The sequence below is a fragment of the Gopherus evgoodei genome, chromosome 2 (genome assembly GCF_007399415.2).
Source record: "Gopherus evgoodei ecotype Sinaloan lineage chromosome 2, rGopEvg1_v1.p, whole genome shotgun sequence".
Taxonomy (NCBI): domain Eukaryota; kingdom Metazoa; phylum Chordata; order Testudines; family Testudinidae; genus Gopherus; species Gopherus evgoodei.
The window spans coordinates 295,142,589-295,159,857 of NC_044323.1; the positions used below are offsets into that span (position 1 = coordinate 295,142,589).

General features: G+C 48.6%; 1 protein-coding gene across 2 annotated transcripts in view; it reads left to right on the forward strand.

Moving 5' to 3' along the window:
- The window catches only part of ARHGAP39 (Rho GTPase activating protein 39), a 402,448-nt gene that overhangs the window by 267,845 nt on the left and 117,334 nt on the right, over window positions 1-17,269 (forward strand). For both annotated transcript variants that reach the window (XM_030553957.1, XM_030553958.1), the window contains exon 5: window positions 1,105-1,666. In XM_030553957.1, coding sequence (XP_030409817.1) covers window positions 1,105-1,666 — 562 coding nt within the window. The remainder of the gene's footprint in view (window positions 1-1,104; window positions 1,667-17,269) is intronic.

A 17,269-nucleotide genomic window follows, 5' to 3' on the forward strand; every position in this document is an offset into this window, starting at 1 on the left:
GCCAGGTCACCTCTCTGCCCACCCTGGAGGGTGAGGTGGAGGGCTGGTGCTTGTACACTGCTGCCACGGGCCTCGTCCGTGAGGGGCTCCACAGCACAATTCAGAGAAAAGCCACAAATAAATGTTCATGCAAGAGGCATTCTCAGTACTATCACGAGCCCGTAGCAGGGCAGGACAGGGGACAAAATCCTCTGCAGAATAATGTCCAAAGCCTGCCTGTCTGTATGCAGGTTTTAAAGAACTAAATCTTTCCAGGCCACAGTCTGTTGGGTGAATAACTGCCTGCTTGTGCAGGATATTCCTCTTGAATGTGGCTATATTTCTGCCTAGTACAGAGCCAGCCCAATATTCAGCTTCTGAACGTCCAGAGGGAAAAATCGCATTCACACCTATTTGTATTCAACTCTGAATGCAAAGCACAACCCCCGTATAGACCCCAACAGTCCCTCCCCTCACAGGGCACATGGACATTTGAAGACTCGTGACCCTAAGAGTGTGGCTTGGTGGAGCATATTCTACTCAGCAGACTCTAGTTACAGGTGAGTGTCTTCCCTTTCCAGCTGTACATTGAGCTGGATAAACATGCACAACCTACCAGTGGTCTCAGATGGTGACTTGTAGATATCCCCCTTACATGGAGAGGCCACGGCAGGTAATGCAATCAGCCATTCCACTCTGCTTTCCGCACTGCGGGAAGCTCTCGGTGGAGTTACAGCCTGTACAGTCCCACTGGCTTCCTTTGACCATAGTTATAAGTAGGAGTGAGCACTAATGGCCCTAGTGATCGGTCGGGAGGGGGGATGGATGGAGCAATGGCATCGGCTGATCAGTGGCTTCGCTCACCTGCTCTCCCAGTAGTAACTGATGCTATTGGCTGGGGAAAGGTGACTGATGAAGTGTTTTACTTATTATACATGATTTTATCTGTTAGCTTTACATCTTTATGAGGTTTAGGAATCCCTCTCCTAGGAGCGTTCACATCTTGGTGGGTGTATTGGGTGCCTGTTAATTCTGTAATCATTGATTTGCTGTTCACTATATGTGAAGGATCTAAGTGGGTCAGTGCAGGTAGTAACAATGACTTGTCTGGCTATTGTTTCTCAGTCCGAGGATCTTGGTGCCTGTGCCCAGTTTGAGAGCAGCAGACAGAACAGAAATATGATGCCTAGTGCCAGCTGTGTCTTCCCTACCTTCACCCTACGAAAGCCCTCCTCGGAGACGGACATTGAGAACTGGGCCTCCAAGCACTTCAACAAGCACACCCAAGGGCTCTTCCGGAGGAAGGTCTCCATTGCCAACATGCTGGCCTGGAGCAGCGAGTCCATCAAGAAGCCCATGATCATGACCACCGACCGCAACGTCAAGAAGGAAGCCTGTGAGATATTTAAACTGATTCAAATGTACATGGGGGACCGGCGGGCCAAGGCGGATCAACTCAGCGTGGCTTTGGAGATCGCCACCAAAGGCTGGAGCATGCAGGGTCTGAGGGACGAGCTATACATCCAGCTGTGCCGGCAGACCACTGAGAACTTCCGTTATGAGAGTCTGGCACGGGGCTGGGAGCTAATGGCTATTTGCCTGGCCTTCTTCCCGCCCACTCCCAAATTCCATTCCTACCTAGAAGGGTATATTTACCGGCACATGGATCCGGTGAATGACACCAAAGGTAAGAGAGAGACTGCTGTCCCTAACGAACTTGCAACCCTTTTTCTTTTTGTACTGTGTGTTGTGTCCTCCCTGTGAGACGAGTGCAGCACTTGTAAATAACCGGCCAGCCAGAGAGGCTTAGTGAAAGCATCCGTAGGCTTTAGCACTGGCCTTTCATCCCTGGGACACTGTGAAATCCAGCATGAGATCCAGCATGAAATGAGCTCAATAGCTTCAAATGACAAGTAATGGTTTCACCAAGCACCAGCTGGGCTCTTTTACACATGCACACATGCCACATGCACACACGTGTAACATGCAGATGTTTGGGTCCCTATTCATCTCTGCTCAGGGCCCACATGTCCTGTGCTGATTCTCAGCGTGTATTTGTTTTAAGGAGAAATGTAAGTAGCCAGACCTGCATTTTGCTTATCTCTAGTGATGAACATCTCATAGATTGCTGCTGTGTGATTTTTACTGATGTACGTGTCCTATAGATTCGCTGACGCTGGCAGGGCACTCTGTCAGTAGGGAGTAGCCACGGTATCTCAATGGCCCATTTGATTATGGCAAAAAAAATGACTTTGTGAAGAAAAGGCTCCTCTGCACATTCGAAGTCAGATCTGCTGACTTCAGTAACAAAATTTGTTTTTTACTCCTGTTGGCCCTGCAGAGACAACCCACTGTGGGAAAGGGAGCTGGATTCTCTCCTGGCTTCTGCATCATCGTCAGAATGATTAACTCTGTTCCAATAGCAGAATCTTAGTATGAGTGATGATACAGAAGCTGGAGAGCAGCACCCAGCTTGACTCAGACATCAGGGGCAGGCTGTGGAGCTGGCAGTTGGAAAAACCAGTTCTCAGAAATTTAGTACGTTTCATCTGGAGTCTGTGGAATATCTCACAAGGCCATTTGTAAGGGTCCCTTTTCAGAGCTGAACTCTACTTCAAAAGTTATAACTTCCTGTACCCCCTCCCCCCCACTGAACAAGTGACTATCTAGACACGCAAGCTTCACAATGGTAATCTCACTTTGGTTAGCACAGCATTAAACCTGAAGCTGCGTGCTGCTTGCTCTGGTTTGGAGCCATCAAAGCTGTTAGGCCATTGACTTCACTGGGCGCAGGATTCAGGTCCTATATGGGAACGATGCAGTGGGATTGGCAGCATTTTGTTGTGGTCTCCCAATGGGTGTGCACAAACATTTAGTCTGAGCCTGCTTTTTCATGGGAGCAAATCCTTACAGTGCTCTTGAACTGATGCAGTTTGCAAGGATGGGACAGTGTAAAGACGTCCATGTGCTCTTCGCAGGAGCGAGGGAAAAGCTTGCACCACCCAGTCTGATTTTGTGCAGTGTCTGTCATGCCAACTGTCTCCCAAAGTGCACATGCTTCGCGGTGGGAAATACACCAAGCCAGCTCCTTGCTTTGCACTGCCTCACTGCTGTGACTTTCCTGTACACTTGCGTTAGGCAAGGCTGGAGAAGATCACTCAGGTGTAGGGGCTTACAGCCGAGCAGGGAAAAGGGCAGACTGGAGAAAAGAGAGTACGGTTGGGACACATTGATCCTGGGCTGCATTTTCAGCGCTCTGTGACCGTTGGAACCCTGTGTAAGTTACCAGCCTGGATATTGCTCCGTCACTCAGTGCGCTGAGGGAATGCCATGCACAAAGCAATGCCAGGATCAGGGGAGTGCGAAGGAGAGCATTTCACACCCCACCCTCTGACCTGGAGAGCCCGATGCAGACGCCGAAGAGAGGGTTTCAGATGAGGTTTGAACACAGAAAGAACAGTGATAAGATACAGGAGAAGGCTCACAGCCCAGGGCTAGCCAGGGCGCAGGGAGAAATCAGAGAAATGTTGCCACTAGATGGGCTAAGAAGAGGCTGCCACTCATGGAAGGTTTGTAAATGTCCCTAGATTAGGCAGAGGGCATTTTGTACTGGATCTGGAAGTGAGTGGGGAGCAGTGGAGGCAAAAAAACCTAACTGTCTTCAAAACTGAGCTTGATAAGTTTACGGAGGGGATAGTGTGATGGGACTGCCTACAGTGGCGCAGGGCCCATTGGCAACTGCCAGTAGCAAAACCCCCCAGCTGCTGGAGCTGGGACACTAGATGGGGAGGGCTCTGAGTTACTACACAGAATTCTTTCCCAGGTGTCTGGCTGGCAGGCCGTGCCCACATGCTCAGGGTCTAACTGATTGCCATATTCGGGGTCAGGAAGGAATTTTCCCCTGGGGTTGGATTGGCAGAGACCGGGCGGGGGAAGGGAGGGGTTTCACCTTCTTCTGCAGCATGAGACACAGGTCACTTGCAAGTTTAAACTAGTGTAAATGGTGGATTTTCTGTAACTTGAAGTCTTCAAACCAGGATTTGAGGACTTCAGTAGCTCAGCCAGAGGTTAGGGGTCTATTCCAGGAGTGGGTGGGTGTGGGTCTGTGGCTACAATGTGCCAGTGGTCAGAGTAGATGATCATGCTGATCCCTTCTGACGTTAATGTCTATGAGTCTGTGACTGGAATGGAGCTAAGGTTGGGCTTCTCTTGTCTACACAGCAACTACACATCTGCAGCCAGCCCGTGGCAGCTGACTAGAGCTTGGGCTGTGAGGCAGTTTCACCATCTGGACTTGGGCTGGAGCCTGGGCTCTAGGACCCAGTGAGGTGGGGGGGGATGTCCCAGAGCTTGGGCTCTAGTCTGAGTCCTGAAGTTTACACAGCAATGAAGCAGCCCTGCAGCCTGAGCCGAATCAGCTGGCACGGGCCAGCCGTGGGTTCTTCTTTGTTGTGTAGACGTACCCTCTGTGCCTGTGAGCTGCATTCTGCGTGTGCTGGCGTTCAGGTCATCGAGAGGGCAAGGAGAAAGTTAGACCTCAGCACATCCCGTCTTTCTCTCCAGGCTCTGCTGGTGAGTTGGAAAGAAGAGCAGCTGCATCTTTAGAAGCTGCCCCTCTGCAAGTTCTATTTCAGCTCTGACCCATTAAGAGTCATTTCCCTACAAATGTCATCTGCAATATGGCAACCCCTGAATCATCTGCTTTCCTCCCCCTTGCTGTCCAGCACTGCAGTTAAAGCTGGTAATTGGTTACTCTAGACGCTATTAACGTAAGGCTTTTATTTTCAGTCATGAAGCAGTAAACCATATATTAACTCCTGATCGGGGCAAGCCACAGCTAAAGCTCTACCTGGCAACCATTCAGGAGAAAATTATTTTTTTAACGAGGTGTGAAAATGCATTAAACTGTTTCCTTTTCCTTTACCTTATAATAACTCACCAGGAGTCCCTGAGATGACAGCACTACAAAATCAGAGAGAGAACAAAGGTGCCAACACCCTTCCTGGCAGGCTAGAGCTGCAGACAGTCATTAAAATAAGCCACGTCCCAGCCTCAGGAGTGAAGAACCCTCTCTGTCCCTTCAGCTCCCATCCAGCATGCGCTGCCCCCGGGGACAAACATTGCTCTGCTTGTTTGACCTGGACTCTTGAACAAATGCCTTAAATCTGGCTTCATCAACAGCATAATGTGCAGTTTGGTTGCTTCTCTTCACTACAGTTCTGCACTGGAGCCTACTGCCTGTTGTAGCCCCAGCTGGCAAATCAAACCAAGGCTGGTGAACAACCCTCTGTTTTCCCTGCACACTAGCACTTCGCTCATCTTGACAGCAGCTGCTTAAGGGCTTAGTGTGGCAGAAGCAGATACCAACACACGTGTATACAAGTTTGTCAATTATACATAGCCTGGTTCCTCCTCCTCCATGGCCTTCCCAAGTCACAGCTGTCCAGGCGCCTCATTCATCTCCTGATCTGGTTCAAAATCCTCCCTCCCCAACTTTTTAAAAAAGGCTCGACTTGGGGTAAACTGCAGTAATCAGCTCTGCTGGCAGCTCCCTGCTGGGACCCTGGCTGATTCACAGACTCCCAGGCTCCTGGCAGGCTGCCTCCCAGGCTCCCGGGCTGCCCCCCCACCACTGGGAGCAGGGTCCAGCCGCCCAGGCTTCTCGCCCTGACTCCCAGCCAGGAGCAGGGGCCAACTGCTCAGCTCTCCAGGGAGTGGGGGGCAGCTGGGCTCTGGCTACCCAGCTTTCTTGTCAGTTTCATGGCTCCTGCCATTGACAAGACGGCCAGAAGTCGACGTAAGGAACACAGTGTCTACAGGGACACTGCGTCCCCCTAACTACACCCGCATAAGCCCTGCACCTCTCCTGGAGGTGGAGTTATATCGGTTAGTAGGACACTTACGTCAGCAGGAGCAAGGCTGTAGTGCCATAGATCGACATAAGCTGCCTTATGGTGTAGAGCAGGCCTCAGTCCAAGCAACGTTACCGTCCTAATGTGTCTCTTCCTTCCAAATCCCGCTCAAAATCTGTTGTGCAAGTGCCTTCTCCTGTGCATCTCCTGCTGCCTAGACCAGCCTTTCTGTATCTCTCCATCCATTTCAAATCACAGCTGAAAACCTCTTTTGTCCTTGTCTCTCCCTCTTAGCTTCTCTCTGCCTTAAATTATGTACAGCAAGACCCCTTCAATCAAGCTGGAACATCACAACATGGGTCTTGTGTTCTCCAAAGGCTGCATATGTGAATTAAAGATCTATTGAATCTGATCTAGTGGCTTGTCTGGTCCCCATCACCATCAACAATACTTGAGCATGGCCCCACATACTTAGAAATAGATACAGCAATAACCGTTTCTCCTTTCTCAGCCTGTGGGAGAACTCGCTGCATTAATAGTTTAGCGTTTGTGGGGGAGTGTGTGTGTTGTGTTTGCTAAGAACTTACTAAGGGAAGATGAAATCTAAGCGATGAGGTTGTTTAGATCTAGTCTGAGTGTGATGAGGCCTGTCAGCTCATGTGGCACTGAGTTCCACAGTCTAGATCTTACTCCTGGTGAAGTTTGGTCTCATGCAATCACAATCTGTAAGTGTCTACACGAGGAGAAGATTTCTGATAGTAAATGACTCCTTAATCTTTGCATACAGAGTCACAAGATGCGATGGCTGGAAGTTAAAGCTAGACAAACTCAGGCTGGAAATAAGGCAAACATTTTTAACAGAGACGGTAATTAACCATTGAAACAATTTACGTGATAGTCTCCATCTCTTGGAGCTTCTAAATCAAGATTGGGTGTTTCTAAAAAGTATGCTCTAGTTCAATCATAAAATCTGGGTTTGATGCAGCAATCCCTGGGTGAGGTTCTGTGGCCTGTGCTATGCAGGAGGTCAGATTAGGTGATCCTAGTGGTTCCTTTTGGCCTGAATATCCATGAAACTCTGAGCCTGCCCCACAGGTTGACTGTTCCCTGGGTCCAGTGGAACATAGTTATGGTGGAGGAGGGGAGGTGATCTCTCAGGTAGCTGGGGTCATTTCCACAGAGAATTTTGAATATCAGGACAGGGACCTTGTATTGGGCTGTATTCAGAAGGGAGCCAGTGCAGTGAGCAGAGCCCCACGGGGCTGTGTTCATGGCTCCAGGTGCTGCTATCACACAGGCCGATGCATTTTGTACTTCATGGAGCTTTTCCAGGGCACGGGGCTTCATTCTTACATCTTGCTTACAGTATGCGAACCTGGCAGCCGTGCATGGCCAGCTCTGAGTCTGCTACAAGCCGGCATACGCCTCTGGCAAGTTGCAGATGGAAACTGGGAGTCCTTTGCTGCCATGACTCTTTGGGCACCCAGAGAAGATGCCCAAAGACCAAAAGGCTACAGATTGATTTAATGTGCAGGGAGAGGCCCTGGATAGTGGAGAGGTTACAGGGAAAGCAAGTTCTTGAAAGTGCTTCTCTCTTCCTACCAATATCACTTGGTCTTGCCTGGGTTCGACTGCTCTGTGCCCGCAGTGATGGTCTGAGTTGGACACACAAGCTGGGAGATGGACACACTCGATGTAGGGGAGCAGCAGAGCTGGGTCTTGTCTGTGTCCTGTTGGGTCTTCAGCCCTTGTCAGCTCCCTAGAGATGCTGAATAACGTGGGGGTTCTTGGGTTTTGGAGATGGAGGAGCAATTCTCCATAACAACCTCTTGGGTTTGCTTGGAGAGGAGGGGCCTGAGCCACTTTGGGGTATTTCTGGTCACCCCAGCAACCTCTCGAGGGCCGGACGGGAGTATCTGGTGATCAGTGGTATTAGGTGCAGCAGAAGGGTCCAGCAAGATGATGTGGATGGACTTGTCATCTCTTTGGGCACAAGGAGGCTATCCCCTAGAGCAGGGGTGGGCAAACTTTTTGGCTGGAGGGCCACATCGGGGTTGCTAAATGGTATGGAAGGCTGGGTAGGGAAAGCTGTGCCTCCCCAAACAGCCTGGCCCCTGCCCCTTATTGGCCCTCTCCCACTTCCTGCCCGCCCCCCTCAGAACCCCTGACCCATCCAACACACACACACACACACACCCTGCTCCTTGTCCCCTGAAAACCCCCTCCTGGGACCCCCTGCCCATGACTGCCCCCGGGACTCTGCCCCCATCCAACCCCTTCTCCCTGTCCCCTAACTGCCCCCTCCTGGGACCCTCTGCCCCTAACCGCCCTTCTGGGACCCTCCCCAGTCCCTTTCAGAATGTGGCCCTGCGAACATGGGCAGAGGGCTCAGGAGGAGCAGGGGCAGCCACACAGCCGGAGAGAAGCGGCAGTTTCCCCTTCAAAACGCCACTTCTCTCCGCCCGGTGCTCCTCCTGAGTCCTGCGGCCGTATTCCCCGTACTCCCGCCACCCGCACCGCCTGCCTGCTCCCCTGCCGCCGCAGTGCAGCCCCTTCCCCCTCACAGGGGGTGCGCTGGTGCTGAGCTGCCCAAGTGCCCGGCCCCAGGGCCCCCTGTTGTTGGTGGGGGGCGTGCCAGGGCACCCTGTGTTCACCCCTTAGCTGCACCACCCGGCCGGAGTCAGCCACGCTGCCCATGGCGAGCTGAGGCTGTGGGGGAGGGGTTGGGGGCTGAGGGACCAGGCAGGAGGGATCCGCCGGCCGGATGTGGCCCGTGGGCTGCAGTTTGCCCACCTCTGCCCTAGAGCCACAAGTGCTGTCTGTCCTTCTGGTGGGTTGAAAGGGACCCAGGATAATGGCAGCTACCAGGTGGTGTTGGAGACTGGTTTTGAAGCTAGGTACTGGGAAGTGATTTGCGAGGCCTTGAAGACGCGGGTAGCTGCCACCTGCTCCAGTTTTATACAGGTTAATTGTGGGCCTTGGGCCCCAGGCAAATTGCCAGAATAGGCCTCATTTAGGCAAAGCTTGGGAACCCTCTGTGTGGTCCCTGTATCCTGTGTTTGTATAGTGGGAGGTGGGTTGCTTTCCAGCTCTGCCTCTTCGGGCTGGCGTGCATGCAGCAGTGTAGCAGGGCGGCTACCCCGCTCCTAAAATCGAAGGGGTTAAAAGCAGCCCTGGAGAGGGCTGTGGCTGGGGACAGCTGACTGGGGAAGCAGCCGCGGCTGGGCCACGCCCCAATCAGACCCCAACTGGCTTGTATAACAGGCGAGGTGGGGATAGGGAGTGGGGGTTCCCTGGGGAGGGGAGACCCTGAGACTGAGGGGTCTACTGCTAGGGGGCAGCAGCCCAGATAACGAGGCACCGGAGTCCAGGGAGGGACACTGGCCTGCAGAGGGCGCTCCGGAGGCTGGTGAGCTAATTCCCAGGACACCAGCAGACTCGCCGGCGTGGCGCCTGCCACAAGCAGCTTGCATTTTATCGTTGGTTTCATCATCAGTTCTGAGGCCGCACAGTTTATTGCAGTTGCCTGTTTTCGATAATGCAGAGTAGCCGTCCAACCGAGCCAGAAAGGTTCCCATGCACCTATGCAGCTCGGAACACTATTAAAACTCAAACAGGCTTTCAAGTGGCTGTCTTCTGCCATCTCCCCAAGTGCCTTTGCTTGTGAACTGCCAACTTGCAAAGGGATATGATGGCAAAAAAGACCCATGTAATCTTGTGACTGTAGGTGCAAAGACCTCAAGTCCTGGAGCAGGGAGGGGCTAACCCAACTGCACCTGGCTGGGGGAGCCTGAGCCAGTAATGCCTGGTTTCATTCTGGGCATCTCATTGTTGGAAAGATATTGGCAAAGTGGAGGGAGCTCAGAGAAGAGCAACAAAAATGCTGCCCACGTAGAAGGAGCTGGATTTAAAGAGCGAACAACGTGGAACTTGGCTGAGTGGTGACTAACGGAAGGGACCAGAATGGGCTCCAAATACTAGTGAGGCATAAGCACCAGGGACGTGCTGGTATGTGGGGGCCAGGGCTGTGGGGAGCAAAGATTAGAAGGGGGAAGTGAGGGGATAATGTTTTGGGAAAACTACCTGACCATGAAACTCATTGGTTCTGGGATCATCGTCCCAAAGAAGTAAAACTAGTGTCTCAAAGCCTCGGCAAGAACAACTCTACCCTGCTTCCCAGGATGGGACCAGGTGGCAACTAAGAGCAGGTGTCCTCCCTCCGCTTCCCTGCGAGCAGGAGTCGTGGGGAGCAGAGAGAGCAGGTGCTCAGATGCTGCAGTGATGAGGGCAGGATGGGGACCTGATCAGAATTGAGAGATCCGTGCAGAATGCCGTGCAATGAGCTATCCTGGTAGGACTTGCGAAAAAGCCGTCAGCATTACTTGGTGGGGGGGGTGCTAGTGATCGGGGTCCACGCTGAAACAGCTTGACTAGTGCTGCTAGCAGAGCCTCCTGGAGCCAGCTGCCAAACAGCTGGAGTGCAGAGCATCCGAGGACAGAGCAGCTTGCCGTGGGCAGAGACCATCACTGCGGCATTGTTCCTGCAAAGTTACAGCCTCTCTTTCTGCAGAGACAAACCCCTTCCCTTGTTTGCCTGTTCTCCTGGAGTTCACATGTGGGTGGCAGGCACTGGAGCGCTGGGCTGGACACAGAGGGCTTCTTGTTCTCGTTAGATACGCAGACAAAGCCATGGAGGGTAGGGTGAGATCATGTTCTCTGGCCTTGTGGTTGCTGCTTGTTGTGGTGGCACTTCTCCGGCCTGGGTTTCTGCGTGGATGAGAGCGTGTATGACAGGTGCTCTGTGCTGCTTCGCCCTGGGCTCTGAGCACGGACAGGGAGAATAGCAGCCAGTGTGCAAACTCCAGAATGAGTGAGTGCAGCCCCTCTCACCCCCTCCCTGAGAGCTGCAATGACGCCGACTCTTCGGGAAGTTGCAGATTTGTTACTGTACCTCTCGATCAGTATTGTACCCATTAAATCATCCTGCCAGCCACCTGCTGGCTTCCACTCGCTGAGTCGCCAGAACTGTGTGTGTGCGTGTTCTCTGGTATCTGCAGCCCTCCAACGCTTTCCCCAGCGAGAGCCATGTGGGCATTTGCTGGGGGCCCAATGGCTGCACCGGGGCACATCACAGCCACCCTTTTCTTTAATGCAGAGCTGTGGCTTGTGGGTACTAAAGGTCCCAATATCCAGTGCTCCATTTTGATCCAAGATGGGTCAGTACCTGCTGGGACCTGCTCTCTCTGGCGGCAGTGTCAGGCTGAACTGTAGATTTGACACAGGGGCCATGCTGTTGTATCTTGGTTCCTCTGTCTCCCCTTGTTGTTTTAAATCCTATTTCAAACCCTCACCTGCTCTCTCCCCTTAATGCTGCTGCAGATGATTTGACGTGTCTCTTCCTTTTCCTGAGGCTCACTGCAGCTCTGAGTCAGGGACCCCCAACTGGTGGCTGTGTGATTTTTATTGCTGTGCCCTTCTACGCCGGACTCCCGTGCTTCATATCAATGGCACTCGATAAATCGCAGTGTCACGCTAGAGACCTACTGTCTTGCTGCTGATGTGACATTCCGAGCCCCTGTCAGTATGACTGAAGGGAAGATAAGCGGATAAGCAATGGCTTGTATATTGTACTGGCATCCTGGGAGGGGGCTTGTCTTCCTCCCCCTCTGACTCTAGACTTCAGTCAGGCGTTTGCCTTGGTACCTCACAACATTTTGATTACAAATCTAGAACGATATAAAATGAACGTGGTGCACATAACATGGCTTGAAAGCTGGCTAAACTGTTAGGTCTCAAAATGAAATTGTAAACGGGGAATCCTCATCAAGCAGGTGTGTTTCTAGTTTCTAATTAGCCTCAGGTGGGGGAAGCTGTTCTGTCCATTAACTCCTTTGTGGTTCTTGCTGTGTAGGGTTTATACAACCCCCTCACCATGCCCCAATCCTGCAAGCCCAGCAGCTGCAGAGCTCCCCCTGACCCGAGCTCTCCAGGGCCTGGCCCCTGGGCTGTAAACAGACTGAAAATGAAGGTAGTTTTTGATAGTCATCCCATCGCCCTGTCTCCCTTAGCCACCCTATAGCCAAGCTCACAGTACATAGGGAGTGATCAGAGCATGGGATTAGGAGTGAAGAGACCCGTATTCTATTGCTGGCTCTGCACCTAACTTTATGTGCAAACGCAGTATAGTCCTGTCCAGTAATATATATAACAGGTGCTTCAAAAAGGCCAGTTTCTCAAAGCTAAAAACAATCATGAGCAAAATTGAATGGGAGCTAAATAAAAACATAAAAATGTGAAGGATGCTGGAGTGCTGTTTAAGAATGCATTACTAGGCGCCCCAAAACCCACAATTCTGCAATCACTTAGAAGTTTTGTTGGTTAGAACCCTTCTCCCCAAACGTCCTGGTTAACAGGGTCATGAAAGTAGCAAATAAAAAATTTTTAAATAGAAAAATGGAGAAGTTGATTGCAATGAAAACAAATTGGCATTTAGGAAATGCAGATAATTGATAAGACAAGCTAAAGGAATCAGTGAACAATCTGTAGCTAACAAGGTTAAGGACAATAAGAGGGAGCTCTTTAAAAATATCAGGAATCAACAGCAACCTTCCATTAGCACAGCTCCACTACTAGATGATGATAGTAAAATTATCAATCAAGATGCTGAAAAGGCAGAAAATAATCAATAAATATTTCTGTATTTGAAAGGAAGCCGACTGATGTACTCATATCTTATATTGATAAGGAAATATTTTCTATGCTTTAAATAGGGAGGATATGAAACAGCAGCTATTAACATTTTTAAATCAGCAGGACCAAGGTTATTAAGAGTTGGCTGAGGAGCTCTCTGAACCACTAACGTTGATTTTTAACAAATTTTGGTACACTGGAGAGGTTCGAGAGGACTGGAAAAGATAATCCTGATCTCTGGCAAAATCTTGAAAAGGCTGACACGAGGCACAGTCAGTAAGGAATTAAGGAATGATAGCATAATTAATGCCAACCAATATGGTTTTACAGAAAATAGATCATGTCAAACAAACTTGACACTTTTGGTGCGAGTACCAGTCTGATTAATAAAGGTATCTGTGTTGATGTAGCCTTCTGTAAGGCATTCAACTTAGTCCCATGTGACATGCTGATTTTATAAAAAGTAGCATTATATAAAATCAGTGTAGCCCATATTAAATGGATTGGGAACTGGCTAACAGAGATCTCAACTAGTGATTGTAATGAGAAATCATCATCCTATGGGGGTGATCTGTTCTTGGCCCACTACTCTCAATGTCTTCATCAATGACCTGAAAGAAAGTATAAAATCTTTGCTGATAAAGCTTGCAGGTGACACACAAATGTGTAAAGTGGAAAATAATGATGAGGACAGGTCAGTTATACAGAGTGAGCTGGATCATTTGGCAAGGTGAGCTCATTTGAACATGAGTTTTATCACAACCAAATGCAAAGACATGTAGGAAAAAAGGTTAGGTCATGCTTATAAGTGGGTTTTGCAGAATTTCATTTTTATTTATCATTTCAGCAGATAATATCAATCTTTATTTTTAAGCATTTTTCCCATTTTTAATCTATTCTAAATTTTCACAGTTGTGGGGAATTGTGGAGAGTTGGACAATAATTATTTAATGACAGTAGATTTTGAGATTCAAAAACTTAAAGCTTTATTACCATTAAAAACATTGTCAAAATCGCATTAAAATATACAAAGTAAATATAGTTAAATAAAACTCTATGTTCTTAAACAGTATTTTTCTCATGCTGCTTACCTGTAAATTTCAGTTATCATCAATGGAAATATTTGTGTGTGTGTGTGTATGCTGCAACTGATGTTTAGTGATATTTACCTATAAAAATCTAATCCTCCTAAGTTTACTCCTAGGAGGGGAGACAGTGTCCTGGAGTGATGTGACACTGAAAAGGATTTAGGAGAAAAGGTAGATAACCAGTTAAACATGAGATCCCAGTGTGAGGCTGTGTCTAAGAGGGAAATGTAATCCTTAGATTTAGAAGCAGGGGGATATTGAATAGGAATAGGGAGTTGGTATTACCTCTATATATGGTATTAGTGAGACCATTACTGGAATAATGTGTCCAATTCTGGAGTCCACACTACAAGAAAGATTTGAGATCTGGAAAATCTGCCTTATAGTGAGAGACTAAAGAAGCTCAGTCTAGTTAGTTAGTCTTTTCCAAGAGAAAAGAATAAGAGATGCCTTGATCATGGTCTAAAAATACCTGCCTGGAGAAGAGATTTCTGACAGTAGATGGCTCTTTAATCTAGCAGAAAAAGCTGAATGAGATCCAATGGTTAAAAGCTGAAGCTAGACAGATGTAGGCTAGAAATAAAGCACAAATTTTTAACAGTGAAGGTGATTAACCATTGGAACAACTTACTCTGGGGCGAGGTGGATTCTCCGTCACTTGACGTCTTTAAATCAAGACCAGTTGGCTTTCTAAAAGTTGGCTGTCACTCAGAGTTATGGGCTAGAGGCAGACATTGCTGGGTGAGGTTCTCTGGCCTGTGTTATGCAGGAGGTTAGATTAGATGATCTTAATACAGTTCCTTCCGGCCTTAAAATCTTTGTATTTTCTCACCTGTAAAATGGGGGTAATGATATGAAGCTAGGTCACAGGGGAGCCAAGAGATGAAGAGTTTGCGGAGCATGTTGCTGGAAGGTGCTATAGATACACCAAGTACTGTACTGTGCATAACGCATTCTCGTAAAGCAGCCCCTGGGGCCTGTTGTTCGTTCTAGTTTCTCTTTCCTGACCTCCCTCCAGTTTACAGGCACCTCTTTGGCACTGGCATGCTATTCTGGTGCTAAACGCAGGATTCTGGGTGCTGAATCACTAGAGCCAACAGATAAGGACTCTCCTCTCCCTTGCCTTCTGTCCTGATGCCTCTGCGCAATACCAGAGAGACAGGCTTGGACCAGAAGGGGCAATATGGGATGTCTGTAACTATCCCCAAATTATTGCGTCTAAGCCTAGGGAGCATTTAATTGCTCTTTCACTGGAAATGTTCCTTGCCATCATGATTGCAGCCATTAATTAAGCAAGAACATTCCTGGAGTTAGAAAGCAGTAAATGGCTTTTGAAACTGATGAAACGCTGAGCACAGCTGATAAATCTAAGACCTGGTTTGCAAGCATCCTCTGACTCACTGTGATTGTTACTGGAGTTTGAGCAAAGAGGCCTGGGCAGTTTTAACCTTCGCCATTGCCTCATTAAGCCATTAGTTATGGTGTCAGACACAGACATCCAGCGGGGTTGGGAGATGATCAGAAAGGGGAAAATGGGGTGATCCTCATAGCTCCAAACTTCCTCCCAGGGAGCAGAGCTAGGGTAGTATATGGAGCTGCAGTTCATCCTGCTCTGAGGAAAGAGGATTCAGAGGCCATTCAGTGATTTGTAAAGTGCAGTTATTGCAACTTGAGGTGGATCAGCGTTTTGACACCGTCTGCCGCTGGGATTGAGGAGATATGATTGCTCTCTCTAAATATATCAGAAGGATAAATACCAGGGAGGGAGAGGAATTATTTAAGCTCAGTACCAATGTGGACCCAAGAACAAATGGATATAAACTGGCCATCAGGGAGTTTAGACTCGAAATTAGATGAAGGTTTCTAACCATCAGAGAAGTGAAGTTCTGGAACAGCTATCCAAGGGGAGCAGAGGGGGAAAAGACATATCTGGCTTCAAGACTAAGCTTGATAAGTTTATGGAGGGGATGGTATGATGGGAGAGCCTAATTTTGGCAATTAATTGATCTTTGATTATTAGCAGGTAAATATGCCCATCTAGGCAGGTATCCCATCTGCTGCAGGGAGCAGTACTCAGTACTGTACATTTGGGAGTGGGAAGGATCCTCATCCCCGAGCATGCGATTTAATTACCAGTATCTTCGACATAGATACACTTGGACGCCTTAGAAATACATCCCCATGCTACCTGAGTACAGTTTGCAATATTTAATTAAGAGAAAATTCTTCCTAAACTGGGCCCCTGCTTTGTTGGAGGAGATTGTATGTGAGCTAGAGATTATTTTATAGGATGCGTCTACACAGCAGCTGGGAAGCTGTAATTCCCAGCCCAGGAAGACTTAACACACTAAAAATAGCAGTGTGGCTGTGGCTGCATTGTCAACGACTCGCTGGCCACCCTAGGATCTCCAATGGGACTGTGCTTGTGTGGCTAGACCCAACCACCGTGGCCACACTGCTATTTTTAGCACACTCGTCTGAGCAGCGCTAGTGTGTGTACATCTACGGGAGTTGGGAATTACATCTCCAGCTGCAGTACAGACATCACCTTAGAGGGCTCTATATTAATAAGAAGAGCAGCTGCAATTATAAATGTGAGAATAAAATATCACAAGTTCCATCAAATCTCATGGCTTTGAGGCATGAGCTTATGGTCAGCTGGGGACAGGAAGAAATACCTCCACCATGGGACTGTATTGTACAGTTGGCCAGGTGCCCTGTGGGGAGGGAGGAGGAAACTCACCCTGTTTTGAAGAACTTGGTGTAAGCCATTGCTCTGAAGGTAGCACACTGAACTAGATGCCCTAATCCAGTCCAGCTGCTCCTTATTTAATAATGTGATCAGGGCCAGATTTAGGGGCAGACAACCCAGGTAGCCTCCTGGCTGCTGGGCTTGGGGGGCGCCAGGGCGCTGTTTTTGTTGTTAGTGACAAAAGGGACAATAGAATGTTTGAGGTAAAATGTTTCAGGTATTCCGAATGTGGCTTCATTTTTCATTAGAATGTTCTGGACCTTTCTAGAATCTTGTGCAACTTTCCAGCTTTTCTGAGAACTACATTTAACTTGAACCTCCTAGAATGTTGTCAGCCAGGTACTCTTGGGTATATAAGGAGTAGGATGTTACCTGTCGGTCAGTTAGACATAAGAACAAGGTGAAGTGAGAGCCCAGCTATAATATTGTGAACCTTGTTTTACTGATAAAACATTTCAGTTATTCTTAAAATTTAAAAGTTTCTATACGCATAGAGGGGGAAGAATTATTTGCTTATATTGGCATGAATAAATACAGATTTACAGATCTGAGCATGCAAATTTATTGTGATATATAGTATATAATATATAGTGATATATATTTAGGTATATACTTGAAATACCGGCACGATGGTTCACTTTTTGACCTCCGTTGCCTGAATGCAAAGACTAAGACAGTGCAGAAACTCCTTCTTGAGGCACTCTTTGCTGACAACTGTGCCCTCATGGCTTACGCTGAAAATGATCTTCAGCACGTTGTCAACAAGCTTGCTGAGGCCTCGCAACTCTTTGGACTAACTATCAGCCTCGGAAAGACAGAAGTTCTTCATCAACCTGCATGTGGATCAAATGCTTCTGTCCCGAGTATCTCCATTGACGGCACTCATCTTAAAGTAGTGGAGAACTTTA